Raw genomic sequence first — 25,117 nt, 5'->3', positions numbered from 1 at the left:
GGAAGTTGGGATTTTCTATGGGCTTTATTTTTGGCCAATCAATCCGACCTATCAAATTTCATAAGGATCGGCCGACTATATCCTATAGCTGCCATATAACTGAACGATTGGAAATGCCATAACTTAGGTGTTTTTAAAGTAAGAAAGTTGTGATTTTTTATGAGTATTAAGAATGCATCATATGAATAATTTTGGAGAATATAATTTACAGAGTACTCTGCAAGGGTATATCAACTTCGGCTTCGCCCGAAGTTAGCTTTCCTTTCTTGTTATTTCTTGTTTTTTAAATGAAATAATGTTTGGGAAAAAAAAAGTTTGGTTAATTTACACTTTATGAACCATTAAATAAATAATTTTAAAAATTTCCAAATCTTTTCTTATGGAAAACGTATATAACTAAATTTTGTGACAATAAACTAAATACGAAAATCGATTTTTGAAGTAGACTATTGATTCTGTTCAGTTAATAATAAACTGGAATCCTTGATTCACCAAATATCTAAATTGATTTTGTCATTTTTTAAAAATGTTTCTGTTAAATCGGTTCTCAGATTTAAAAGTAAAAACCTCATTTGAGAATGGAAAATTAATGCGTGTACGCTTAGTGTAATATTAGGTATCTTTTTATTTCGTGAGTTGTTGCAAAAACACAAAGTCAAACTCAAGTCTGGCATTGGTATTTACAAAATAGTTTTTCGTTTGCTACGCTAGTTGGTGTGAACGGAACTTAGAGTCGAGTTGTAAATGCAAAATGGTTAAAACGACGAACACAAGGATGAAGCGCGGCGGCCAGGAGCTTGTTAACTGTTAAACTAAACTAGGATTACGATCTAGTGCTTGAGGATTACACAGGGCGACGAATTGAGCCGGTGGCCTTAAAGTTTTAAAACTGATAGCGAAGGCAGCTTCTAGCTTCCTTCCTTTGGGGTTTATCCCTCCTTTCTTCCTTCTTTCATTTCGTTTTTGTTTTGCTTGCTTATCCAATGGAGCGGCAAAATTCGTAATTTAATTTTGGCTTGGTTAAAGTCGTGGTTGTGTGTGTGTGTATATATATGGCGCTTAAAGCTAGGAGCGAGGAAGTGGGAACAGGATCAGGATCTAAATCTGGATCCTCTAGCAGTAGGAGCCAATTTGGCTGATGGACAGCGATTCCGAGATGGGATCCGGTGCAGAGATCGGTTTCCAGTACAACCAATTGTAGCTGACTGTAAAAAAGGATGATTAGCAAGAAATTGAGCAAGTTTAACGACACACATTGGAAGGTTCTATATGCCATATATCATTTACTAAAAAAACATCATTATCAAAACTGGCGTATCACTTTATCAGAGCATATTGATAATTGCAGAATAATTTCCACTCTGGGGCAAACATTTCTTTGCAATTATCACATATTTATATTTTCAGAATAACACATATTGTTTATTATGAGCTTATCATGATTGTTATCTGGCAATCATCACGTAGATTTAACCACTTAGTTTAGAAGCTATCCACCGGAATCAATCGCTATCTACTTCTTTTTCATGCAAACGCGCATATGGATTTTAAAAGACCATAGAACTTATACAGATGGGGCCATACCTTGGTTGTTTTATAACAATCTAGCAAAGGCATTGAGATGTTCTTTGTTCAAGACTGACGAAATAAGCTAGCTTTCCATCCTATTTAGGGAATCCTAAAAATAAACTCAATACTCTTATAGTTCCCATAAATGTCCATTAAAGAGAGCCTTTCCATGTGAGGTATCACCCGAAATATGAAGGATATGGACGATACTCACGCACAAAGGACTGGGTGAGTCGCAAGGACAAGGTGCGACAGCGGTGCCGGCACTCACTGGTGGGTCGCAGGATGATGAACCGCGTGCCAACCGCCTGGTGGACGTACACATTGGGGCATTCCGTCTCTGGCAGAGTGTAGGCTGGCGCCTGGGCAGTATCGATGGCCACATAACGCTCCAATGCTACGCCCATGCTGGGCAGACGCGTTGGCCGGGCGAAAATGGGACGCAGAAGTCTGGCGGGCAGCATCCGATTGCAGCGCCAAAGATTATGCGCCTGCTGTGTCCAGCTGCTGTTGAACTGCCCGAAGAGATCCTCGAGATTGTGCACATCCTGGTTGGTGGACTGCACGCGGTATGCATCGCGCTGGAAGATCTGATGATTGCTGGCATAAATGTTGTAGAAGTGGCTCAACTCAATGGTCTCCAGCTGCTGGCTGCGAAAGGCAAAGGGCAAGCCCTCGGGCTGATGGCACTTCTGGTGGTGCTGCTCCGACGGGTGGGCACCATCTCCACACTCCTCGTTCTCCAGCCAAACACTCTCGACATCGGCGCACGGTCCACAGCTGAGATCCTCCAGCTGGAAGAACGGATTGCCCATCAGGCAGGACTCGTCGTAGAGCTCGGTGAGCTGTGGGAAGCGTTGGATCAGCGGCATGGTCATCCGCCGCCACATGCGCATCCCCGGATATACCATGGCCTGGACCACGCGCTCCTGTTGGCCACCGGTGGTGCTGGTCGTCTCATATCGGTAGGCGGCCACGCAGAGCGACACCAGCGTCAGGTAGAACAGCCAGCAGAGGATCTGGCGCCGCCGGTCCAGCAGATGATGCAGTACCTCCAATTTGAGGTACGCCATCAGGGGGGCGGTTGGCATGAGGGGCGTGATGCCCATCTGCCAGTTGCGCTGCCGGAAATACTGGAACAGCACATAGTTGTCAAAGCTCAGGGATCGCACCGCATACCGCTGTTCCGCCAAGCGGCGCAGCTGACGCACTGCACCCGAATACCGCTGCAGCACCTGCTGGCGACTCAGTTGCACAAAGTTCAGGTCATAGTCCTCCGGATCGTAGTCCTCCATGGTGCTCCTTGGATCGCATAAACAACTGGGATTTGGGATTGGGGATTCCCCTGTCTTTCTCGGGTTTATTTGTGGGAAAATAATAGTAAATCCCTGTTCTACTTCCTATTTGAACGTTGATTTTCAGCACAAAACAACATTATATTCCTTTTTTTTTGTTCAATTCAAGTAAAACAAAAAGAAAACAATAGCAATAGACGGGCTTCGATAACAATCGATATATTTGGGGGATTTAAAAATACCAGAAAAGGCTAGACAACAAAATGCATAAGTTCCGCCTCCACAAAGTGCATTTAAAAAACCTTGGATGGAATGGCAGAAAATATCATATATATATTAAAAATATTCTACATTTTGGAAACACTTTGTTTACTTTGGCAAAAGCATAATTTTAAAAATTCGGCCGTACAGGGAATACAAACTTATTACGTTTCCACTGATTACTGATTCTAAAATATATAAAAAAAATACCACACCATACCAATTATCGAAATATACTAAATCCAACAAAGGATGGCAGGCCTGTTATTGTTTTCGTTTTTTGTGGCGTGATAAGAAAACAGATTTTTTAAATTTAATGGATAATTCACCAGAAGAACAATAGAAAAGATGAGGAGCAACTATAAGCAACTGGAGGACAATGTCCAGGGGCGGATCATAAATGAGTTGTCCACCCAAGGACAACGGAAATCGGGCCTGCGAACTTTGATCTGCTGGAGTGTTTTATTGTCGCTTTTGTTGTGCCTTTCCTTGGGTTTCATTTGCCTTGGATTACTGGGTCTCCAGTCTCAAAGATTTGTGCAAGTGGGCCAGCGATTGGTGTGCTATTATGCCAGCGATGGATCACACAGTCTCAGCCTGCTGGATATTCCCGGCGATCTGTGCACCCACATCAATATCGGGCCCGCCAGCTTGGACAATGCCACCATAGTTCTGCCTGATTCCCTGATCCAGGTGCTGCAGAACGACAGCCGATCCTTTCGTGCTGCCCATCCGCAGGTGCACCTGCTCCTGTGGATCGGAGGAGCCGACAGCGGTGTGCAATTCGCCCACATGGTGGCGAATCATGCGATGCGAAAGGTGTTCCTGCGTTCCCTCCGGGAAGTACTGCGCACCTATCCCAGCTTGGATGGCATCGATCTGGACTGGGAGTTCCCGAGTGCCTACGACCGTGAGCGAATGCATCTCTCCCAGTTGCTCTACGAGATCAGGACGGAGTGGCAGCGCGAGAAGCGGTCCAACAATATACTCTCGCTGGCGGTGGCTGCTCCCGAGGGAATCGCCCTCTATGCCTACGACATCAGGGAGCTGAATCTGTACGCAGACCATGTCAACCTGATGGCCTACGATTTCCACTTTTACCGCGGGGACACGCCATTTACGGGCTTGAACGCCCCGCTCTACGCTCGTGCCCAGGAACGTTCCCTGATGGCCACGTTTAACATCAACTACACGGTTCAATGGTGGCTTAAAAGCGGTCTGGAGCCTCAGCGACTGGTGGTGGGTCTGCCCACCTACGGACACTCTTTCACGTTAGTAGCTATGATCTTTCATCAATGCAGCTCCCTTTAATTCAACTCTTAACCCAATCAAACAGCTTGGTGAATCCCTTAAATCAAAGGATAGGAGCGCCAGCCTCGGGTTTTGGCAAATGTGGCCAACTTGGGTTCACCACACTGTCGGAAACCTGCGAGTGTGCCTCCAAATACTTAAAACCCAATTTCCACTACGATGCCGAGACTTGTTCGCCCTACTTGGGCGCCCTGCAAGAGTGGATATCTTATGAAAACCAAACGAGCATTGCCTGCAAGGCGAACTATGTCAAGTCCCTCAATCTCGGTGGCGTCATGGTCTTCTCCCTGAACACCGATGACCTCAAAAATGCGTGCGGCTATTTGCCAAACTCAAAATACAACGAGAAACCAGTATTTCCTCTAACCCAGGCCATTAAAGAAATTCTAAGGGAATCACTGTGATTATTCTGTATTAAATGATATTTTATTTGTTTAGTAAAAGGCTGTTGGCCTGACGATAGCTTTATATACTTAAGTATACCTTAATTTATCACAATCGATTGATTTATAAATTAATTAGAAAATGTCAACATTGGCGAAGCTTTTTGAAAAATGGGGATGTGGATTTCCTTTAGTATAAGCCTTTATAAAAATTACCTAATATTACTAGAAATATACATGGCGTTTACAAATTGGCTTGTGCTTTATTTATTGATAATAATCTCTATTAGAATATTAAACAGAAAAACGAGGTGTCTTAAAACATTTTATCAATTCAGACTTTAATAAAAATATAAGCAACTTGTATATGTGTAATTCATTGTTATAAAAAACCCTTTACTAATTTACCTTTTTAAACTTTTTTGGGTAATTGTCCACAACTCTTACTTCACAGTTAATTTGAAAAATAAAAGAACCTGATATTTACAAAAGTCCGAAATTAAAATAACAATTGAATGCTGGTCAGTAAATTGTAATAAAATCAATTTTGAAAATTGACAACCAAACCATACCGATAGTTGTGTGACCTTCGTGAGCGTCGTGAGTGAGTATAAGGTACCAAAAAACAAGCGAGTGTCATCCCTAACGTGAATTAGCAACAGAAGTGTTTTTTTTTTGGCCGCGCGTGTGGATATTTGGCCCCAGCTTGAGGAACAGCTAGAGCCCAGCTTCTGTCCGAGATCCTAGTAATGCCCAACAACCTGGAGTCGCGGGTGGTGGACCTGGGCGTGGCCTGCCTGGTCTGCCTGATGGAAGAGCCCGAGGCGAGCTCGATCTATGGCCCCGATCCAGAGCCGCCGCACATGCTCATCCTGGAGAAGATCCGCCACTGCACCGGCCTGCAACTGGACGGCGGCCCTGAGCAGCAGCAGCGCTGGCCGGACAAGATCTGCAAGCAGTGCCAACTGGAGTTGTCCGTGTCATATCGCTTCCACGAGAAGTGCGCCGCCGTCCAGAAGCTCTTCCACTCGGCCAGCGGCGCCTCCGCCTCCTCTTCCCCCTCCGCATCCCCATCCCCATCCTCGCTGCTTGTCGACCAGCAGCAGGAGCAGCTCAAGCTGGACCTGAAACACGCCCAACTGCGGCTGCCCGCCACACTGAAGATCAAGCGGCTGGACATGGAGCCCAGCTTTTCCAACTTTGTTCGAAGTGAAATGACAACGGTAACCGAGCCGTCCTACTACCAGGATGTGGAGGAGGAGGAGGCAGACGCCCTTACCCTGCTGCCAGATGGAGCCATGGTTCTATCCCTGAACGGTTTGCAGGTGCAAGATCCCATTAAGGAGCAGCCAGGGGATGAGGACTCCGACGAGCAGCAGGAGGTAGAAGAGGAGGAGGTGGAGGAGGAGGAGGAGGAGGGAGAAGAAGAAGATGACAAGATGGTGGGCCTGGATCCCTGGGATGCCGACCACACCCCGGATCATATGTACGAGATTGAGACGCCGCTGATGGAGGAATCCGTGGTGGACAGCCCGCCGTTGCTACCGCCACCGCCACAGCCCACCAGCCAGTTGAGAAAGCGCACCTACCGACGGGTTTCACCGATTGTCAAGCGGGAAAGGCTGCCGGGTCCGGACCGAGATGAGGATTACAAGCCGGCTTCGGCGACCAAGCGCCGTCACTCCGAGCGCTCGCCAAAGATCTGCGATGTGTGCGGAAATACGTACAAGTACCAGCACGCCCTCAATGCTCACATGCGGCGGCACAACAACGAACGTCCGTATCCCTGCGAGGTGTGCCAGAAGGCATTCATATCGAACGTGGAGTTGCGCCGTCACATGCGTGTACACACCGGCCAGAAGCCGTACGGCTGTCGCTTCTGCGAGCGCCGTTTCTCGGACTTCGGGAGCAGCAAGAAGCACGAGAGGATCCACACCGGCGAGCGGCCGTATGTGTGCGAGGTGTGCCACAAGGGATTCGCCTACGCCCACGTACTGTCTGTCCATCGGCGTACGCACACCGGCAAGAAACAGTTCCAGTGCACACAGTGCGACAAGGGATTCACCAAGAAGAGCTATCTGTCGGCGCACATGGACCAGCACCGTGGCGGAGCGGGCTGCGGCGATACGGCGGGCTCATCGTCGTCCGCTGGAGGATCCGCTCGCAGCCTGCGTCTGCCCACCAGAAGGGAGCCAGTGCGCAGGGAGCCGGTGCGCAAGCAAGTCCCCGAGGCTTTTCCGATGGATTCCGTGGTACTCAAGCAGACCAAAGTTCTGGAGGAATGCATTGTCGCGAATGACTTTATGTTCAACGAGGAGGATAATGTAGAGGAGGAGCAGGTGGTCGGAGGCGACGAGGAGCTGGAGCAAGACGAGCCGTACCCGGAGCCGGACTTCGACGACGTCGATGGCTATCAGAGTGTACGCTCGGTCAAGGAGCTGGTCGGCGATCTACTCGACACCGAGCAGTTTGTCGACGAATCCAAATACATGATTGACTAGTATTTGTCCTTGGACAATACTGCACTCTACTAAGGGGCTCTTCCCCCGACATGTAATCAATTGTGCACACAAAACAATTGGTCCACAGGAGTAATCATCCCCCCATAACGATTACTAAATATATGTGGGACCCCCAAACATCCCCACCCAGTAGTTTTTAGTCCACAAAACTTAGAAACATAATTCTAAGCCCCGCAAAATCGGTGTAAATAAAATGAAAAGGTATTAAAACATACAAAATATGTTGTCGATTTAAATGGCCCAGTGCAAATTACAGTTTGCAAAAATAATATTACAATTATTATGCTAAGATCCTAGGGGGATTCCATGGAAAATATTTGATAAACTAAGTTTACAATAAATGTTATATGGATTTTATTTAAGGGAGCTAAATCAAAATATTTCCTTATGAAGGATCTCAAATTTACAACTATTCAATATAATTCGAAATAATACAAAGCCCTTCCTTATTTATTTCGAAAAGTTACATTTTTAAATCTAAAGATCCCAACTTTGAATTTGGTTTTCAAGGATGTTTACTGTTTATTAGATAAATAAAGAAATAATTTTAAGTAACTTACTAAAAACCGTATTATTATTTTGATATTTTACTAAAGTTTTAAAACGGAAATGTTTGTCTCAAGATGCTGGTTAAATCAAAAATATGATGTGTCATTATTTAAATCGCAAATCTTTTATTATTTCGAAATCAGACTGATACTGTCACATAAACACATTGCCTATTTGAAGGCTATGCCCAAAATTCAGACGTGTTTTCTTTTATATTTCACCTGTATTTGAGGCACGTACTTAAGGTTAGCTATATGTTTTGATCCCCAACCCCGCTATCCGAAAAAAATGAAATTATTTCTAAGCAAACTGTGCAAACAAAAGCGCGATAAGATGCTGTTTAGGGGGAAAGAAGTTTTAGTTTTGTGCCACGAAATCGAATTTTTGGCTACCCAGAACAACTGTGCAAACTGGACACAGTGAATACCCAGTAAGAGAAACGGATAAATTCTATCTAGTTTATTACATTACTCGGGTTAGTCAAGTTAGTTGGAAACACGCGTACGACGTGGATTTTGTGACCGACAGGGGGGTAATTGTTCTAAGGTGGTTCGTCCACGCTAGCCAGCGGCCACTGTGGCGACGAGAACCGAACTTGGCCACGTTCTTGAACCGGTTTTGGCAGATCACTCCGGCGGGGGTCAACGTTTCGCCCTTCGGCGGACGCCGGGGCATTAACATAATTCATATTTTAGTCGGTGTACAAAAAATATACATATATATATATATCAAATTTTAGATGGTAGGGATTGGCGAGGGCGAGGAATATGGATCGGTTTTACACACACAACATACTCCAGATGGAACAATAAAACTTGAACCGGCTAATCCTCAAAGGTGATGCGACCGGGTCCGTGGTTCTTCATGTACCGCCTGTAGGCCTTGTAGCGCGGATTCTCCGCCAGCTTCTTCTTCATCTCCTCATCCTGTTCCGCCTTCCAGGCGACGAAATTGTCCCGCTCCCACAGCTCCAGATGCAAATACTCCTCGATCAGCTTGTCCTCCTGCGCCTCGAACTGATGTTGACCCATGCCCAGGTGGCGGCGGATCAGGTGCAGCTTCTGCTCCCGACCGTACGGCTGCTTCATCACCGTGTAGCGCCAGAACCACTGGGCATGCCACACGATGAACGACAGTATCGTGTACGGGCAGATGATAAGCTGCACCCACAGCACATCCCACAGGGTCGGCTTCGCATAGCCGCCCTTCACGTCCATTTTCTCCTCGATCACCCGCCGGATGATCCGCTCCAGCTCCTCGCGCTGGTCGTTTTTCGACATTTTGTTTTTGCCCTTTTTCTGAATCCTCTCCTGGATCTCGTCGCGGGCTATGTCCAGGGCCTGGTTCCTATACTTGGGCACCGTGGCGAAGTACTTAATGGCCGAGTCGTAGCGCTGCCAGCCGGAATAGTACTGAATGACGGAGACAATGGTCAACACGACCACGATCACCACGCGCACATCCACCTTGGGCGCCACGCGTCGCCGGTAGTAGCGATAGTAATGCGCATAGTATGCATCCGGGTTGTCCAGCATGTAGTCGTAGTCCGTGCGCGATTCCTCGTCGCGCAGGATCTCGTAGGCGGTGGCCACCAGCTTGAATTGTGTCTCCGCCGCCGCCTTGGCCTCCGCGCCGCGATGCAGATCCGGATGATAGCGCCTGGCCAGCTGGCGGTAGGCCTTGCCGATCTCCGACTTGGACGACTCCCTGTTGACACCCAGCACATCGTAGCAGTCCTCCTTGCCGCAGTAGAGGCCCTCCAGCAGTCCGAGGGCCAGTGTGGGCAGGAGGGCCAGGAGCACCAGGTGCAATCCCTGCGCCTGCATCACCGTTATCGCTTTCTCCCGGACACGTGGAGCTGGGGGAATAGGTGGAGCACAGCTGGCACTGGTTGGGTGGGATTGGATTGGAGCAACTGGTGGCGGTCGCGTTGGCGCTGCTCGTCCGTCTGCTCGGCGTCTGTCCCGCTGCAAAGTTGGCCGCCGCTTAACCAGGTTAGCTTCAGCCGATAACGCCGATAACACTCAGGTGTTCCGGTTCTTTCGCCGGCCAGTGTGACCTTAGGGGCAGTGCAGCGGGCACACTAAATCACTATATTACTTGTACTGTTATTTTGTGTTTTTAGTTTATACTTCACAATTTTAAAACCAATGCTTACCTTTATTTTATATATTCGAATTAAATATATACTTATTAAGTGTTTTAAAAACGTGACTTGTGGCAGTAATCACTTTTTTAAAGTCGCGGTTCACTGAAACCAGTTAGTTCTTCAACTTCTGCCCATCTCTAGCTCAGCCTGCCTATCGAACAATCGATTTACGTCGTTCTCAAACATATGGCTCAAATTGTAATTCAGTTCAGGAGATCATTTATAATTTCGCTTAACAATGGAATTTAATCAGCATGTGGATGCCGCGCTCGCAACGTTTGTGGAGAATACTAAATTCTTTAGAGAAATGGCCGATGGTGAGTTTATAAATGACCCGAAGAAACACTTTTTAAGAAAATTCGATCCGCCGACAGCCATGTCCGAGTTCGATGATGGCGGGGAGATACAAAAACTGCTGGAGGAAGGCGCCAAGCGGCGCGTGGAGCACGCCGAGAATCTCATCCGTCTAAAAAGCAAGCACCAATCCCTCAATCAAGCGATGCAGCAAGTCCAAAGCGAGAGCGCCACCATCGAGGAGTTCGAGGGGACTTGGAAGGAGCGTCGCGAGGCGTTGGATAAAAAGCGCATCAATGTCAAGAACATAGGCGAGTTCAAGAACTTCACGCGAGCTGTGCAAGCTGCAGCTTCGCAGGGATCCGCACAGGATACCCAAGCCAATAGCACAAACCAAGATGACGACCTCATCATCGAGGGAGTCGAGGAGACAGGCGGCGAGATCTACTCGCTTTACGATCCCTGGTCCAAGGAGTTGATGAAGAATCCCGTGCGCAACACTAAATGCGGTCACATCTACGACCGCGACTCGGTGATGCTGATCATCAAGGACAACATCGGCATCCGGTGTCCGGTTCTCGGCTGTGCCAACAAGACTTATATCCAACCAGTGCACCTGGTCGAGGATGCCAAGGTCCGGCAGAAGGTGCGCCAGCAGATGGCCGAGGAGGCGGAGGAGGATGCCACCTCCTCGGAAGAAGAGGAGCACTAAGTTGTGGTCTGAGCAGGAGTCTGTGATTATAAATCCCTTAGCCTAAACTTGATATAAGTACTTATAAAGGAAACCACTTTTTTTTTGTTAGAATTTCCTTACAATTTATATATGAAATCATAACAATAATCTTAAAAAAAACCATTTAGATTAAGCCATATGAATTTCTAACATTATTTAATGCACGAAATCTCCTACTATTTTTTTCATGTTTACCAGCTTGCATTTGAAATTTTTTAATTATACAAATGCTAAATATGAAAAATAATGAAATATCGTTCGTATATGTTCCTTTTCTACTTGAACGATTCATTTAAAGACACAAAGAAAATAAAACTTTAGATTTGCATGATTTTGAATTTAATTCGTTTTCAATCTGTCATTATGAATTACACTTTTTTTCAACATTTTAAGAACAATAAAGAAAATTATTTCTGCAATAAAAAAAGTGACATTATGATTTTTATAAATAACTATAAGTACAAAGTGTTAGGGAAGCTTACAAATTTGAACATAGCTATGAAGTATATTTAGTTTAAAAAAATTGTATTATAATAAATCGATAATGATCGAGTATCGATATGTTTAGTTGTTATGAAGTCAACCACCTCTAATTTGAAATCATTGTTTTGGTAAAGGAGTAAACAACTAATTTAAACATGAGCTATATACAATTCGAAAGTGCCAGGGAGAAGGACAAGGCGCGGCAGGAGTTGCGGGAGGCCCGCTCCGAGATGCTGCGGCAGGCCAAGGATCGCGCGGAGCTCCGTGACCAGCGGGAACGGCAAAAGGAGCTGCGCGGCGAATCCGACTGGATGCTGCCGGCAGTGGCCAAGAAACTGGAAAAGCCCGCCAAAAAGGCCAAAAAGAAGAGCTCCAAGCACAAGTCCAGGTCGAAGTCCAAGTCCTCCAAGAAGAGCAGGAAGCACCACAGCAGCAGCGACAGCAATAGTTCCAGCTCATCCACCTCGTCTGCCTCCTCTAGTGAGGATGAAAAGGAGCGCAAGCGGCGCAAAAAGAAGTCCAAGAGGAGCCGCAAGGAGAGCGCCAGCGGGGACGAGTGGGAAGAGGCTCCACCTCCTCCCGTGGCGGAGAAGGTGACCGAAAAGGAGTCCCTGCAGCGCGACTCTTGGATGACCAGCGAGGCACTGCTGCTGAAGACCTTCTCCAAGGAACGCAAGGAACCGGCCAAGCCCAACGAGAAGGCGCAACAAATCGATGCCTACGATCCGGCCAAAAGCGGCCGGGAGCTTAATCCCTACTGGAAGAGCAATGGCACGGGTTTGCCTGGCTTTCAGAAGCCACAGGACGACGATGACCACCAGACCAGGCCGCAATCCATCAGCTCCGGGCAGGGATCCTCGCGCGGTTGGCGAAAACCTGGTGCCAAGGTTCCCAGTCCGGAAAGGAGGGGCAGATCTCGCTCTAGGAGTGCCTCCTCTCCTGAAGAAGAAGAGGAGGAGGAGGCGGAGGAGCATCCCAAGCCCACCACCTCCTGCCTCACAGACGAACAGATCAATGACCTGGCCGGCAAGGCCATCAAGGCGGAGCTTAAAGGCAAAAAGGAACTGGCGGCGGAACTAAATCAGCAGCTGGAAGCAGCACGTAAGGAACGAGCAGATTTCATTGCCTCCGGCAAGTCGGTACCAAAGTCAGCAGCCAAACCAGCCAAGTCCAAGGCCGCGGCAGAGCATGTGCTGCTCACCAAGATAGACCAGAGCGGCAACGTGCGTCCCCTGGTGCACTCCGCCGATCCCAACGAACTGTACGGCGGAAGAAGAGCACAGAAACGCAGCAGCAAGAAGGTGGACACCCACGTGGATGGTCAGCGCGTAAGATACTTTGCTGATGACGACCGCTATGATATCAAGCAAATGGTAAGCAAAGCAACATACTTACAGCAAAAGATTTATAGTAATTCTCCTTCATTCACCAGTTTGAGCGGGAGAAGCATGCCACGGCCGCAGAAGCCAACCTGCAGTATGCTGACATTGTGTCCAAACACAAGAACCCCAACGATGATTTGGAGGACATATTCGCAGACAAAGTGCGCAAGCAAATCTCTGCAGGAGATGCCGAGAGGCGGGAGATGCAGAGCGCAATACGGGAGCATGAGAAGCTGACGTCCAGTTTGGAGAACTGTGAACGTTGCTTTGACTCCGCCAAGTTAGACAAACAGCTGCTGGTGTCGCTAGGCGAGAAAATTTACCTCAGCCTGCCGTGGCACATGGGGCTACAGAGTGGGCACTGCATCCTGACGACGCTGCAACATGTGCCCTGCTGCACGCAGCTTGACGAGGATGCCTGGGAAGAGCTGGGCAACTTCCGTAAGGCCCTCACCCGCATGTTTGCCGCCCGACGCCAGGACGTGGTCTTCTACGAGATCGCCAACAAGTTGCACCGTCGTCCGCATTTTAGCGTACACTGCATCCCCATTCCCGCCAGCCAGGGCGAGATGGCACCCTTCTATTTCAAGAAGGCCATCGAAGAGTCGGAGCAGGAGTGGTGCATCAACAAGCAGCTGGTCTCGCTGCGCCAGAAGTCCCTACGGGCGGCCATTCCCAAGGGACTGCCCTACGTGTGGGTGCACTTCGGCATGGACTCCGGATTCGCTCACGTCATCGAGGATGAGAACCGCTTTCCAGCCAACTTTGCCCAGGTTTGTGGGCTATGATCGCATTGCATGATGCAAATTAAAACTGCTTCTTCATTTCAGGAAATCATTGGCGGAATGCTGGAGCTTAATCCGAACACTTGGCGCAAGCCACGAAAAGAGCCAAACTCCATCGGAAAGGTCAAATCCTTTGCCGAAAATTGGAAGAAGTTTGATTGTACACAACACTGATCCAGTTAGTTATACATATAAATAGACATCAGAAAATGTTCTAGCTAATTTATAATTTTGTTAATTAAAATCAATTTCACACTTAAAGAAAATTATATATAATTTGTATTATAATTGCTGTCGAACATTTGTACACAGTGAAGGCATATGTATTCTTGACTACGCATCACCAGGCAAGTCGATTTAATCATGACCGTCCGTCCATCTGTGTTTATGCAAATTTGTGTATCTTCTAAAAATGGCCTTGCAGAAAAGTGACCTAAAACCTGCACTTCTAAGCCCATAACTTTTCGTACAGACATCCGATTTCAAAGTGGCATATCTCTAAATGATTCTGGTTTAATTCTCTAAAAAACTGCGTTCTCAGTTTATTTTTTATTTTTTGGTCGATTTTTCGTCATTTTCAACGCTGTTTCCAAATTTTTGAAAATTGGCTTTGCTGAAAAGTTACCTAAAACCTGCACTTCTAAGCCCATAACTTTTCTTACAGACATCCGATTTCAAAGTGGCATATCTCTAAATGATTCTGGTTTAATTCTCTAAAAAACTGCGTTCTCAGTTTATTTTTTATTTTTTGGTCGATTTTTCGTCATTTTCAACGATGTTACCCCTTTCCAAATTTTCGAAAAATGGCTTTGCTGAAAAGTTACCTAAAACCTGCACTTCTAAGCCCATAACTTTTCGTACAGACATCCGATTTCAAAGTGGCATATCTCTAAATGATTCTGGTTTAATTCTCTAAAAAACTGCGTTCTCAGTTTATTTTTTATTTTTTGGTCGATTTTTCGTCATTTTCAACGATGTTTCCAAATTTTCGAAAATTGGCTTTGCTGAAAAGTTACCTAAAACCTGCACTTCTAAGCCCATAACTTTTCTTACAGACATCCGATTTCAAAGTGGCATATCTCTAAATGATTCTGGTTTAATTCTCTAAAAAACTGTGTTCTCAGTTTATTTTTTATTTTTTAGTCGATTTTTCGTAATTTTCAAATTTTTGAAAAATGGCTTTGCTGAAAAGTTACCTAAAACCTGCACTTCTAAGCCCATAACTTTTCTTACAGACATCCGATTTTAAAGTGGTATACTTCTAAATGATTGTGGTTTAATTTTTAAAAAAACTGTGTTCTCAGCTTGGTTTGTATTTTTGGGTTGATTTTACGTAATTTTTATGATGTATACCCTTTTAAAATTTTCAAAAAATGCCCTTGCATAAAAGTGACCTAAAACCTGCACTTCTAAGACCATAACTTTTCTTACAGACATCCGATTTCAAAATGGCATACTTCTAAATGATTGTGGCTAAATTCTCTAAAAACCTGGGGTTTCAACTTGTTTTGTATTTTCGGGTAGATTTTTCGTAATTTTTCTGATGAAGATAAATGAAGATTTTTAGCCTAAATAAATATATTTTAAATATTTATTTGGCATTTATTTAAACATGGAGGTGTTAATTGTCATCAACATGGAAACAAAGAAGTAATCGATAACATCGATAACAGAGTGTCACCTCTATGACCTGCAGCAAAACAAAAAGAGCAATATATTATTTTGGGAATCTGAAGATTGTTGGGACTGCGAGGGGATAAGGCGATTGGGAGAAGCAACAGGAACCACCCAAGGAGCAACTGCATCCGATGCACCAGGCACATTTGGCCCAAGGAAGTGCTGGTAGCGAGCAGCAAGTGTCCCCTTCCCGATTGAGATTCCGGTCCAGATCCAGATCCATCGCCATGCTCGCTTTTTGGAGAGATTCCAGCCGCCGGTGGCTGTGATGAAGCGCTAGGTTGTGGCCAGGATGTGGCCAGCTGTTTTGCCCCGCCTGCTGAGACGTCGCATTGTCTACATAGTGCTTGTGCTGCTGGTGCTCGTCTACGGATTCGGACACCTCTTCGATGGGGTGAGTGCAGGTGCTCCAGCGGTCAGGATCCAGGCACTAAGTTTTCCAGGAGCGGGAGCTGGGTGCCCGTCATTTTTCGACCCATTTTTACCTAACCAGGTGCCATTAAAGTCCCATAAATCTTATCTCTTCTCAGTGAATCACAAATTATTTATGAAATTTTACCCTTTATTATGCAATTCGCTGATTTACTCTTCACCACACAGGACTCCTTTTCCGGTCTACACTATGACGAGTATGTGGTGCAGCGCACCCGACCGCTGCTGTGGACGCAGCAGCTACTGGCGCCGGAGGAGCAGCTCAATCGGACGCGTGGCGATCCGGAGGCGCGTTGCCGGAACTCCGTGCAGGGTCGCCGGCTGCTGGCCGACGAGCGTGGATTCGTGTGCCGGCGCGAGGAGGTGCTGATCAGTGGTTGCTGCAATCCAGAGCTTCCCGGCATTGGCTACTACAGCTGCCGCACCTGCAACACCACTACCCATTGCTGCGGCGTGTACGAGTACTGCGTCTCCTGCTGCCTGCATCCCGGCCAGCAACCGCTGCTGGAGCGCGTCCTACAGGCGCCCAACACGCCCAAGTACATATTCGCAAGCGTGTCGGACCACTTCGAGCTGTGTCTGGTCAAGTGCCGGACGAACTCGCACTCCGTGGAGCACGAGAACAAGTACCGCGATCCGGCGGCCAAGCATTGCTACGGTCTCACCGAAGCGCACGAGTCCCAGCGGAATGTGGCGCCCCAGGGCGCAAGTCGCAGCTGACCACTGGTCACTGTCGCTCCTTCTCCGCCCCATACAATGCGATTTATTCTGTGCAAAGTTCTTAGCCGGAAAGATTGACGTTGAACGGATGAGCTTTACCTCGAACTAGAAATTAGGCAGTTATAAGTTACCATTAAGCTGGTTTGTTGGCAATATCGTAAGTAAGTCAGGGATCGCTTTAGGCTAGGAAGAAAGCGTGTTTTGTATGCTAAGATAAAAAACATTTTCTGCAATATACATCTATAGTATAGTCTAATTTTCATAGAATCAGCCAATTTTTTGTATTTAGCTACGATAAATTAAAGTTCGCAAAATGTGTATCGAATTTAGTTTGTAATTTTGTATCGTTAAAAAACCTGTTTTAAAATATTGTAAATGGTCAAAAAAATTAACGAACAGCTCTCTTTAACTGCATATTTGGCCGATATTAATGGGTTAGACTTAGTTTATTATTTAGCAACATTGTAAATATTTAAAAGCTTGCTAAAAGCATTAGAAGAAGTGCAATCTTTTGAATTTTAGTTTAGGCTCATTGATATACGTAACATTATTTATTAATGTTAAGCTGTGTAAATAAATGGGCAATGTTTTTTTTTATATAAAGAGGAACAAATTATGTGAACAAAAATCTATCTCTCTTTACTATTATTTATTGCCTATTTAATTTTGAAGCTGGTGTTTCAGACATTTTGATGTACAAAGTATAATAATTTTGTAGGTCCCTAAAATAGTTGTAAATGAACCCAAAATAGTTATAAAAGTAAATATGTAATTTTAATAGATTGCTTCATATTTGAAAAGACATTTTGTGAGACAGTTTGTGAGACATTTCCTGTAATTTAGGTATATATATTTTGTTATACACCCTAAGTGGGAACTGTGAACGGCTCCTGGTGCACGACCTGACCCTCGATGCCGTAGAAGATGGTGCCATCCTGCACGTATCCCCAGGCCATGCGGTGCGAGGTGAAACTGATGCCCAGGTCACCGGAGTGGCCAACGACGATGGCGCCGCCAGTGCCGCCCAGCCGCTTGGTCATTCCGCGACACTCCTTGTCGGCGGCGGCCTGAGCAGACAGTCCCTGGTACTCCATGGCGGCCAGGATGCGCTGCGCCAGGTTGTATCGCATGATGGTCTCGCCATGCCCGGTGGTGGAGACCCCACCGCGGCAGTTATCCGCATAGGTGCCGCTGCCCAGTATCGGTGAGTCCCCGATGCGACCCGGCCACTTGCCGGTGATGCCGCCGGTGGAAGTGCCCGCCACAATCTGACCAGCAGCATCCATGGCCACGGCGCCCACGGTCTCACCACTGGGATCCGTCTTCGGTGTGACCTTCTCCTTGTCCTCGGCCAGTTCCGTGCGCGCAAAGAAGGGATCCTTGCCCTGGGCCACCTGCTCCTGGAACTCTTTCAGCGTGTAGCGTGCACCCTCGGTGATGAGTGCTCCCGGCGGCAGCCTCTCGCTTCCGGTGGCCAGGGCCAGCTCCTGGACAGCCTCGCCGCCGAGAAAGGTGTGCCGTTGCTTCTCCATCAGCCGGCGGGCCACCGTTATCGGATGCATCACGTCCCGCAGCAGGGTTATGCAGCCGGCCCCCAGATCCCGACCCTCCATCAGGCTGGCCTCCATCTCCACCTGGCCGCTGGTGTTCAGGCAGGAGCCGTAGCCGGCGTTAAAGTTCTCGTCCAGCTCCATGCTCCGCACGGCCGCCTCCACGGCGTCCAGGGCACTCCCTTCGCTGCCATTTTCCGGACTCAGCAGTCCCCAGGCGGAGCGGAGCGCCTGCTTGATGCCCACGAACTTTCCCACGATTCTGGAGTCGGAAATATCGCCGGCTCCGCCGTGAATTAGCAGTACTGGGCGTGGCATTACGGAGTTATTACTGAAGAGAAACGAAGAAAAAAAAGACGATGTATTTGAAGGCACGAGCAGCTGAGGTCTGGAGCTCCGATTGCTGGGGACTTCTTTTATACTCCCCTTGTCTTTGTGGCTCCTTTGTTGACAGCGATAATACCCTGCGGAAAAAGTCACTTAGCTGTGGCGAAGGTCAGTATTACGTGACATGTTCGGAAATAGTATTTTAATTTTGAATTTTAAGGGCAACTTTAAATTTTGTACATATAAAGAAGTTTATCTATATCTTAAATAAGTAATTTAATGGGTATTATATGCGATATTTTAAATGTCTGATTTGTTTTGAAAACTCCCTAATTAACTTCCATTAATTAATAAAATAAAATGTTATTCATATTTGTTTGTTGAATACATTGTATTTTCGTGGCGATTGTTTTTATACCCTTGAAGAAGGTATTATAATTTTGGTCAGAAGATTGTAACGCAGTGAAGGAGACGATTCCGACCCTATAAAGTATATATATTCTTGATCAGGATCAACAGGGGAGTCGATATAGCCATGTCCGTCTGTCCGTCTGTCCTTCTGTCCGTCTGTTTCAATACCGTTTGCGAGCTCAGTTTAAAAGCTAGCGATCTGAAACTTTCACACTCGTCCTAAAACATGTGTACGCAGATCAAGTTTGAAAATCGCCCCGATCGGATGTCTATATCCTATAGCTCCCATAGGAACAATCGGATATATCTTGCAAGAATTGATGATATTTCGCGCAGTGTAAAAGCTATTGACATGAATCTTTCCAAATCGTATTTTTTTATGCATACCTTGATCAGGGTAAAAGCGCGTGCCGATCGGACGTCTATATCCTATAGCTCCCATAGGAACAATAGGGTGAAATCGGTCCAAAGTTGATGATTATCAGAATATTTCGCGCAGTGTGTAAGCTACTAACATAAATTTTTCTAATTCTTATTTATTTACGCATATGTTGATTAGGGTAAAAGCGCTTGCCGCTCGGAAGTCTATATCTTAAAGGAGATAGGAAAAATTGTTAAAGGCTGCGAAAGTATCCCTTTTTTCTATTTGTATATGACATTTTTGCAGTATAAAAGCAGTTGACTTGAAATGATGCAAATCTAGTTTACTTATGTATACCTTATTCCTTTCGCTACTTTTTCACTTTTAGCAATTTCGGCAAAGTCTGCAAGGGTATTAAAACTTCGGCTTGCCGAAGTTACCTTCCGTCCTCGTTTATTTTATTTCTAAACTTGTTTTTGTTTATGTGTGGTTTTTGTGGTTCTCTTATCTTGAAAGTGCATTTAAGAAATAAACGTTATAACAAAAAAACTAATTTCAGATATAAAGTTGCTGTCATAATTGTGTCAATCAAATTTTTGTTAATTATATTTTATTTCTGTTAATATATTTAAGTGCAATGTCTTAAAAATATCAAAGTGCAAAACCTTATTTTTTAATTATTAATTTAAGGGTACTCTTCCGTCGACCTAATTTATTTCTGTTATCGTTTTAAAAAACACAGCATGCACTTTGATAAGGCGAATAATCAGCTTGTTCGTGTGCTAGTTGTGTACTTGAATATTATAATGGGCGTGTGAACCAGAAGATATTGGTGTAGATGTGAAATAGGGATCGGATCGTGAGTCCAGGTATTTATTTTGCTGAATTCGACTCTCTCGGATCTCATTCAAAAACAGGCTTAACTTGTTGTTGGAATTGAAGAGAGTGGGTTAAACAAATATATAATAGACTGTACACTTAACGGATACACTCTAAATCTTTTCCTTATATTTATTCCTAATAGATAATTATATTTAAATGTACTATAACTTGCATTTCATTTAATGGTAAAATATGTTTTTAGTAAAATTTAAATATTTTACAATTTGTATCATTTATTTAAATAATTAAATTAATTTATTATAAAAACCAATAAAATGTAAAAGAGGTCTTAAAAAATTAATATTTAAAATATTTCATATAAGTTTTTATTAATCGTTTTAAATACGAATATTTTCTTTATTTGCCTTCCAAAATCAATCAAACACGAAAGGCTAATTTTGTGGCTAATAGTGGTCATGTCATATTCATAGCCTTCGTCATCTATTCCCATTTGCACGGCAAAGTTCAATGGTCTTTGCCCGTACGCATCACTTCACCAGCGAACCACACTCGAGCACGCACATAAAATGCACCACCGTGCGGGGCATGGCTCCAATCCACCACCCCACCACCCCACCACCCACAAAGCACCACCCACCACCGCAATGATGATGGAGCAATTAAAGCGAAACGTTTAATCAAAACACTCGACGGTTGGCTGGCACTACCAATTGCGGCTTGATTGAGTGGCGGCGCCATCTACATTCCGCCACTGGTGGTGATAGTGGCGCCTTCTAGTGGCGGTGCCATAAACAATGAAAAATGAACTCATTTCCCAAAACGAGAAAACTTATAAACGGATGTAAGTACATCTTTATTTATTATTTGCTCAAGTGTGGTAGTTAAATTATAATAAATTAATAATATAGATATATTTCTTATAAACATTTTGTTGAATATTTCTGAAAGATAATATCTAATTAGTTGGTATTAACAATAAAACGACTTGATTATTTACTATTAAAAAATTATCATTTTCTTGAGCATTTTTCAAAACCAAAAATACGTTTTCCGGCAAATTAACAGAAGAATATATATATTAAACGATTCCTAAACGTACAATTTACAAGGTATTAATTGCTAAAAAATTAAGAAATAATAAAGGAAGATTAATCTAAAATATATTTAAAGAAATCCTGTGTCCGTTTTAATAGACATTTTTTTACAAAGAAATCTTTAAAAAAGATTTACGGCAGTTATGCCATTTCCAGATTCGTTAGTAAATATTAATAGTTTTTTTCAAATAGTGAAAAAGTAAACAATGAACAAAGTGTATATTTAAAAGCAATGAGCACACATCTCAGATTGCGATTTGATTGTTTGAGATTTCAGGGATATTTGATCGGGGTTCTGGTGAACTGGTTTATTTGGATGGGGACTCCCCCGCACCAGAACATCCGAATATTCGCTTACACACTCGAGTGTATAATAACATTTTATGGCATCGAACCGAGAGCAGAGCGTTGCTTGAACCCTGGCCCATCGCGTTCCCATTTTCCCAATCTCTGGGACCTGATGGAGCAATTTTGCCAGTCTTCTCCTGCCACTTTTTTTTTGGCCAATTTCCCACCTCCAAACTCACTGTTTGGGGATCAAACGTAAATTTCACTTTGTGAAGAGGAGCTCGCAAAAAGGCGGAGAACAACAGGAGCCAGAATAGAATAGGAGGTGGACTTGGTGGGGAATTTATAAATCAAAATGTCAGAACCACCCAAGGAGCAACTGCATCCGATGCACCAGGCACATTTGGCCCAAGGAAGTGCTGGTAGCGAGCAGCAAGTGTCCCGTTCCCGATTGAGATTCCGGTCCAGATCCAGATCCATCGCCATGCTCGCTTCTCGGAGAGATTCCAGCCGCCGGTGGCTGTGATGAAGCGCTAGGTTGTGGCCAGGATGTGGCCAGCTGTTTTGCCCCGCCTGCTGAGACGTCGCATTGTCTACATTGTGCTGGTGCTGCTGCTCCTCGTCTACGGATTCGGACACCTCTTCGATGGGGTGAGTGCAGGTGCTCCAGCGGTCAGGATCCAGGCACTAAGTTTTCCAGGAGCGGGAGCTGGGTGCCCGTCATTTTTCGACCCATTTTTACCTAACCAGGTGCCATTAAAGTCCCATAAATCTTATCTCTTCTCAGTGAATCACAAATTATTTATGAAATTTTACCCTTTATTATGCAATTCGCTGATTTACTCTTCACCACACAGGACTCCTTTTCCGGTCTACACTATGACGAGTATGTGGTGCAGCGCACCCGACCGCTGCTGTGGACGCAGCAGCTACTGGCGCCGGAGGAGCAGCTCAATCGGACGCGTGGCGATCCGGAGGCGCGTTGCCGGAACTCCGTGCAGGGTCGCCGGCTGCTGGCCGACGAGCGTGGATTCGTGTGCCGGCGCGAGGAGGTGCTGATCAGTGGTTGCTGCAATCCAGAGCTTCCCGGCATTGGCTACTACAGCTGCCGCACCTGCAACACCACTACCCATTGCTGCGGCGTGTACGAGTACTGCGTCTCCTGCTGCCTGCATCCCGGCCAGCAACCGCTGCTGGAGCGCGTCCTACAGGCGCCCAACACGCCCAAGTACATATTCGCAAGCGTGTCGGACCACTTCGAGCTGTGTCTGGTCAAGTGCCGGACGAACTCGCACTCCGTGGAGCACGAGAACAAGTACCGCGATCCGGCGGCCAAGCATTGCTACGGTCTCACCGAAGCGCACGAGTCCCAGCGGAATGTGGCGCCCCAGGGCGCAAGTCGCAGCTGACCACTGGTCACTGTCGCTCCTTCTCCGCCCCATACAATGCGATTTATTCTGTGCAAAGTTCTTAGCCGGAAAGATTGACGTTGAACGGATGAGCTTTACCTCGAACTAGAAATTAGGCAGTTATAAGTTACCATTAAGCTGGTTTGTTGGCAATATCGTAAGTAAGTCAGGGATCGCTTTAGGCTAGGAAGAAAGCGTGTTTTGTATGCTAAGATAAAAAACATTTTCTGCAATATACATCTATAGTATAGTCTAATTTTCATAGAATCAGCCAATTTTTTGTATTTAGCTACGATAAATTAAAGTTCGCAAAATGTGTATCGAATTTAGTTTGTAATTTTGTATCGTTAAAAAACCTGTTTTAAAATATTGTAAATGGTCAAAAAAATTAACGAACAGCTCTCTTTAACTGCATATTTGACCGATATTAATGGGTTAGACTTAGTTTATTATTTAGCAACATTGTAAATATTTAAAAGCTTGCTAAAAGCATTAGATGAAGTGCAATCTTTTGAATTTTAGTTTAGGCTCATTGATATACGTAACATTATTTATTAATGTTAAGCTGTGTAAATAAATGGGCAATGTTTTTTTTTATATAAAGAGGAACAAATTATGTGAACAAAAATCTATCTCTCTTTACTATTATTTATTGCCTATTTAATTTTGAAGCTGGTGTTTCAGACATTTTGATGTACAAAGTATAATAATTTTGTAGGTCCGTAAAATAGTTGTAAATAAACCCAAAATAGTTATAAAAGTAAATATGTAATTTTAATAGATTGCTTCATATTTGAAAAGACATTTTGTGAGACAGTTTGTGAGACATTTCCTGTAATTTAGGTATATATATTTTGTTATACACCCTAAGTGGGAACTGTGAACGGCTCCTGGTGCACGACCTGACCCTCGATGCCGTAGAAGATGGTGCCATCCTGCACGTATCCCCAGGCCATGCGGTGCGAGGTGAAACTGATGCCCAGGTCACCGGAGTGGCCAACGACGATGGCGCCGCCAGTGCCGCCCAGCCGCTTGGTCATTCCGCGACACTCCTTGTCGGCGGCGGCCTGAGCAGACAGTCCCTGGTACTCCATGGCGGCCAGGATGCGCTGCGCCAGGTTGTATCGCATGATGGTCTCGCCATGCCCGGTGGTGGAGACCCCACCGCGGCAGTTATCCGCATAGGTGCCGCTGCCCAGTATCGGTGAGTCCCCGATGCGACCCGGCCACTTGCCGGTGATGCCGCCGGTGGAAGTGCCCGCCACAATCTGACCAGCAGCATCCATGGCCACGGCGCCCACGGTCTCACCACTGGGATCCGTCTTCGGTGGGACCTTCTCCTTGTCCTCGGCCAGTTCCGTGCGCGCAAAGAAGGGATCCTTGCCCTGGGCCACCTGCTCCTGGAACTCTTTCAGCGTGTAGCGTGCACCCTCGGTGATGAGTGCTCCCGGCGGCAGCCTCTCGCTTCCGGTGGCCAGGGCCAGCTCCTGGACAGCCTCGCCGCCGAGAAAGGTATGCCGTTGCTTCTCCATCAGCCGGCGGGCCACCGTTATCGGATGCATCACGTCCCGCAGCAGGGTTATGCAGCCGGCCTGCAGATCCCGACCCTCCATCAGGCTGGCCTCCATCTCCACCTGGCCGCTGGTGTTCAGGCAGGACCCGTAGCCGGCGTTGAAGTTCTCGTCCAGCTCCATGCTCCGCACGGCCGCCTCCACGGCGTCCAGGGCACTCCCTTCGCTGCCATTTTCCGGACTCAGCAATCCCCAGGCGGAGCGGAGCGCCTGCTTGATGCCCACGAACTTTCCCACGATTCTGGAGTCGGAAATATCGCCGGCTCCGCCGTGAATTAGCAGTACTGGGCGTGGCATTACGGAGTTATTACTGAAGAGAAACGAAGAAAAAAAAGACGATGTATTTGAAGGCACGAGCAGCTGAGGTCTGGAGCTCCGATTGCTGGGGACTTCTTTTATACTCCCCTTGTCTTTGTGGCTCCTTTGTTGACAGCGATAATACCCTGCGGAAAAAGTCACTTAGCTGTGGCGAAGGTCAGTATTACGTGACATGTTCGGAAATAGTATTTTAATTTTGAATTTTAAGGGCAACTTTAAATTTTGTACATATAAAGAAGTTTATCTATATCTTTAATAAGTAATTTAATGGGTATTATAAGCGATATTTTAAATGTCTGATTTGTTTTGAAAACTCCCTAATTAACTTCCATTAATTAATAAAATAAAATGTTATTCATATTTGTTTGTTGAATACATTGTATTTTCGTGGCGATTGTTT

The 25,117-nt window shown here is 45.7% G+C and overlaps 10 protein-coding genes across 10 annotated transcripts; 6 read left to right on the top strand and 4 right to left on the bottom strand.

The window, feature by feature from the left end:
• Positions 1 to 601: 601 nt before the first annotated feature.
• LOC108047997 lies at positions 602 to 3,065 on the bottom strand. Its single transcript, XM_017128444.2, has 2 exons — positions 1,784 to 3,065; positions 602 to 1,205 (listed from the first exon to the last, which is right to left on the bottom strand). Exons 1-2 carry the CDS (start codon positions 2,862 to 2,864, stop codon positions 1,114 to 1,116), a joined length of 1,173 nt encoding a protein of 390 aa, XP_016983933.1. The 5' UTR covers positions 2,865 to 3,065; the 3' UTR covers positions 602 to 1,113.
• A 319-nt stretch (positions 3,066 to 3,384) lies between these two features.
• Positions 3,385 to 5,183, top strand: LOC108048013 (chitinase-3-like protein 1). Its single transcript, XM_017128468.2, has 2 exons — positions 3,385 to 4,396; positions 4,462 to 5,183. The coding sequence occupies exons 1-2, from the start codon at positions 3,474 to 3,476 to the stop codon at positions 4,838 to 4,840; spliced, it is 1,302 nt and encodes a 433-aa protein (XP_016983957.1). The 5' UTR covers positions 3,385 to 3,473; the 3' UTR covers positions 4,841 to 5,183.
• Positions 5,184 to 5,471: 288 nt separating this feature from the next.
• On the top strand, positions 5,472 to 7,553 carry LOC108047950 (zinc finger protein 853). The gene has a single exon (XM_017128386.2). The coding sequence runs from the start codon at positions 5,569 to 5,571 to the stop codon at positions 7,318 to 7,320; it is 1,752 nt and encodes a 583-aa protein (XP_016983875.1). The 5' UTR covers positions 5,472 to 5,568; the 3' UTR covers positions 7,321 to 7,553.
• A 781-nt stretch (positions 7,554 to 8,334) lies between these two features.
• Positions 8,335 to 9,923, bottom strand: LOC108047960 (dnaJ homolog subfamily C member 25 homolog). The gene has a single exon (XM_017128399.2). The coding sequence runs from the start codon at positions 9,714 to 9,716 to the stop codon at positions 8,715 to 8,717; it is 1,002 nt and encodes a 333-aa protein (XP_016983888.1). The 5' UTR covers positions 9,717 to 9,923; the 3' UTR covers positions 8,335 to 8,714.
• Positions 9,924 to 10,185: 262 nt separating this feature from the next.
• Positions 10,186 to 11,404, top strand: LOC108047936 (E3 SUMO-protein ligase NSE2-like). Its single transcript, XM_017128362.2, has 2 exons — positions 10,186 to 10,356; positions 10,414 to 11,404. The coding sequence occupies exons 1-2, from the start codon at positions 10,278 to 10,280 to the stop codon at positions 11,043 to 11,045; spliced, it is 711 nt and encodes a 236-aa protein (XP_016983851.1). The 5' UTR covers positions 10,186 to 10,277; the 3' UTR covers positions 11,046 to 11,404.
• Positions 11,405 to 11,643: 239 nt separating this feature from the next.
• LOC108048004 (CWF19-like protein 2 homolog) lies at positions 11,644 to 13,985 on the top strand. Its single transcript, XM_017128454.2, has 3 exons — positions 11,644 to 12,922; positions 12,982 to 13,704; positions 13,762 to 13,985. The coding sequence occupies exons 1-3, from the start codon at positions 11,705 to 11,707 to the stop codon at positions 13,888 to 13,890; spliced, it is 2,070 nt and encodes a 689-aa protein (XP_016983943.1). The 5' UTR covers positions 11,644 to 11,704; the 3' UTR covers positions 13,891 to 13,985.
• Positions 13,986 to 15,383: 1,398 nt separating this feature from the next.
• On the top strand, positions 15,384 to 16,937 carry LOC108040533 (SREBP regulating gene protein-like). Its single transcript, XM_017118034.2, has 2 exons — positions 15,384 to 15,787; positions 15,994 to 16,937. The coding sequence occupies exons 1-2, from the start codon at positions 15,686 to 15,688 to the stop codon at positions 16,543 to 16,545; spliced, it is 654 nt and encodes a 217-aa protein (XP_016973523.1). The 5' UTR covers positions 15,384 to 15,685; the 3' UTR covers positions 16,546 to 16,937.
• Positions 16,938 to 17,177: 240 nt separating this feature from the next.
• LOC108040534 (probable isoaspartyl peptidase/L-asparaginase CG7860) lies at positions 17,178 to 18,506 on the bottom strand. The gene has a single exon (XM_017118035.2). It carries the CDS (start codon positions 18,411 to 18,413, stop codon positions 17,412 to 17,414), a length of 1,002 nt encoding a protein of 333 aa, XP_016973524.2. The 5' UTR covers positions 18,414 to 18,506; the 3' UTR covers positions 17,178 to 17,411.
• Positions 18,507 to 21,953: 3,447 nt separating this feature from the next.
• Positions 21,954 to 23,220, top strand: LOC108047987 (SREBP regulating gene protein-like). Its single transcript, XM_017128435.2, has 2 exons — positions 21,954 to 22,070; positions 22,277 to 23,220. The coding sequence occupies exons 1-2, from the start codon at positions 21,969 to 21,971 to the stop codon at positions 22,826 to 22,828; spliced, it is 654 nt and encodes a 217-aa protein (XP_016983924.2). The 5' UTR covers positions 21,954 to 21,968; the 3' UTR covers positions 22,829 to 23,220.
• A 240-nt stretch (positions 23,221 to 23,460) lies between these two features.
• Positions 23,461 to 24,792, bottom strand: LOC108047977 (probable isoaspartyl peptidase/L-asparaginase CG7860). Its single transcript, XM_017128422.2, has one exon. It carries the CDS (start codon positions 24,694 to 24,696, stop codon positions 23,695 to 23,697), a length of 1,002 nt encoding a protein of 333 aa, XP_016983911.2. The 5' UTR covers positions 24,697 to 24,792; the 3' UTR covers positions 23,461 to 23,694.
• Positions 24,793 to 25,117: the final 325 nt, after the last annotated feature.

The sequence above is a fragment of the Drosophila rhopaloa genome, unplaced genomic scaffold (genome assembly GCF_018152115.1).
Source record: "Drosophila rhopaloa isolate 14029-0021.01 unplaced genomic scaffold, ASM1815211v1 contig_3, whole genome shotgun sequence".
Lineage (NCBI taxonomy): Eukaryota > Metazoa > Arthropoda > Insecta > Diptera > Drosophilidae > Drosophila > Drosophila rhopaloa.
This window is presented reverse-complemented; position numbering and strand designations above follow the sequence as displayed.

Bases quoted from the DNA above. Each gene is read 5' to 3' on its own strand.
- LOC108047997 (XM_017128444.2), bottom strand. From the start codon at position 2,864: ATGGAGGACTACGATCCGGAGGACTATGACCTGAACTTTGTGCAACTG. The intron at 1,206-1,783 runs GTGAGTATCGTC...CCTTTTTTACAG, and splicing joins ACTCACCCAGTCCTTTGTGC to TCAGCTACAATTGGTTGTAC.
- LOC108048013 (XM_017128468.2), top strand. From the start codon at position 3,474: ATGAGGAGCAACTATAAGCAACTGGAGGACAATGTCCAGGGGCGGATC. The intron at 4,397-4,461 runs GTTAGTAGCTAT...CCAATCAAACAG, and splicing joins ACCTACGGACACTCTTTCAC to CTTGGTGAATCCCTTAAATC.
- LOC108047950 (XM_017128386.2), top strand. From the start codon at position 5,569: ATGCCCAACAACCTGGAGTCGCGGGTGGTGGACCTGGGCGTGGCCTGC.
- LOC108047960 (XM_017128399.2), bottom strand. From the start codon at position 9,716: ATGCAGGCGCAGGGATTGCACCTGGTGCTCCTGGCCCTCCTGCCCACA.
- LOC108047936 (XM_017128362.2), top strand. From the start codon at position 10,278: ATGGAATTTAATCAGCATGTGGATGCCGCGCTCGCAACGTTTGTGGAG. The intron at 10,357-10,413 runs GTGAGTTTATAA...ATCCGCCGACAG, and splicing joins CTTTAGAGAAATGGCCGATG to CCATGTCCGAGTTCGATGAT.
- LOC108048004 (XM_017128454.2), top strand. From the start codon at position 11,705: ATGAGCTATATACAATTCGAAAGTGCCAGGGAGAAGGACAAGGCGCGG. The intron at 12,923-12,981 runs GTAAGCAAAGCA...TTCATTCACCAG, and splicing joins GCTATGATATCAAGCAAATG to TTTGAGCGGGAGAAGCATGC. The intron at 13,705-13,761 runs GTTTGTGGGCTA...TCTTCATTTCAG, and splicing joins TTCCAGCCAACTTTGCCCAG to GAAATCATTGGCGGAATGCT.
- LOC108040533 (XM_017118034.2), top strand. From the start codon at position 15,686: ATGTGGCCAGCTGTTTTGCCCCGCCTGCTGAGACGTCGCATTGTCTAC. The intron at 15,788-15,993 runs GTGAGTGCAGGT...TTCACCACACAG, and splicing joins TCGGACACCTCTTCGATGGG to GACTCCTTTTCCGGTCTACA.
- LOC108040534 (XM_017118035.2), bottom strand. From the start codon at position 18,413: ATGCCACGCCCAGTACTGCTAATTCACGGCGGAGCCGGCGATATTTCC.
- LOC108047987 (XM_017128435.2), top strand. From the start codon at position 21,969: ATGTGGCCAGCTGTTTTGCCCCGCCTGCTGAGACGTCGCATTGTCTAC. The intron at 22,071-22,276 runs GTGAGTGCAGGT...TTCACCACACAG, and splicing joins TCGGACACCTCTTCGATGGG to GACTCCTTTTCCGGTCTACA.
- LOC108047977 (XM_017128422.2), bottom strand. From the start codon at position 24,696: ATGCCACGCCCAGTACTGCTAATTCACGGCGGAGCCGGCGATATTTCC.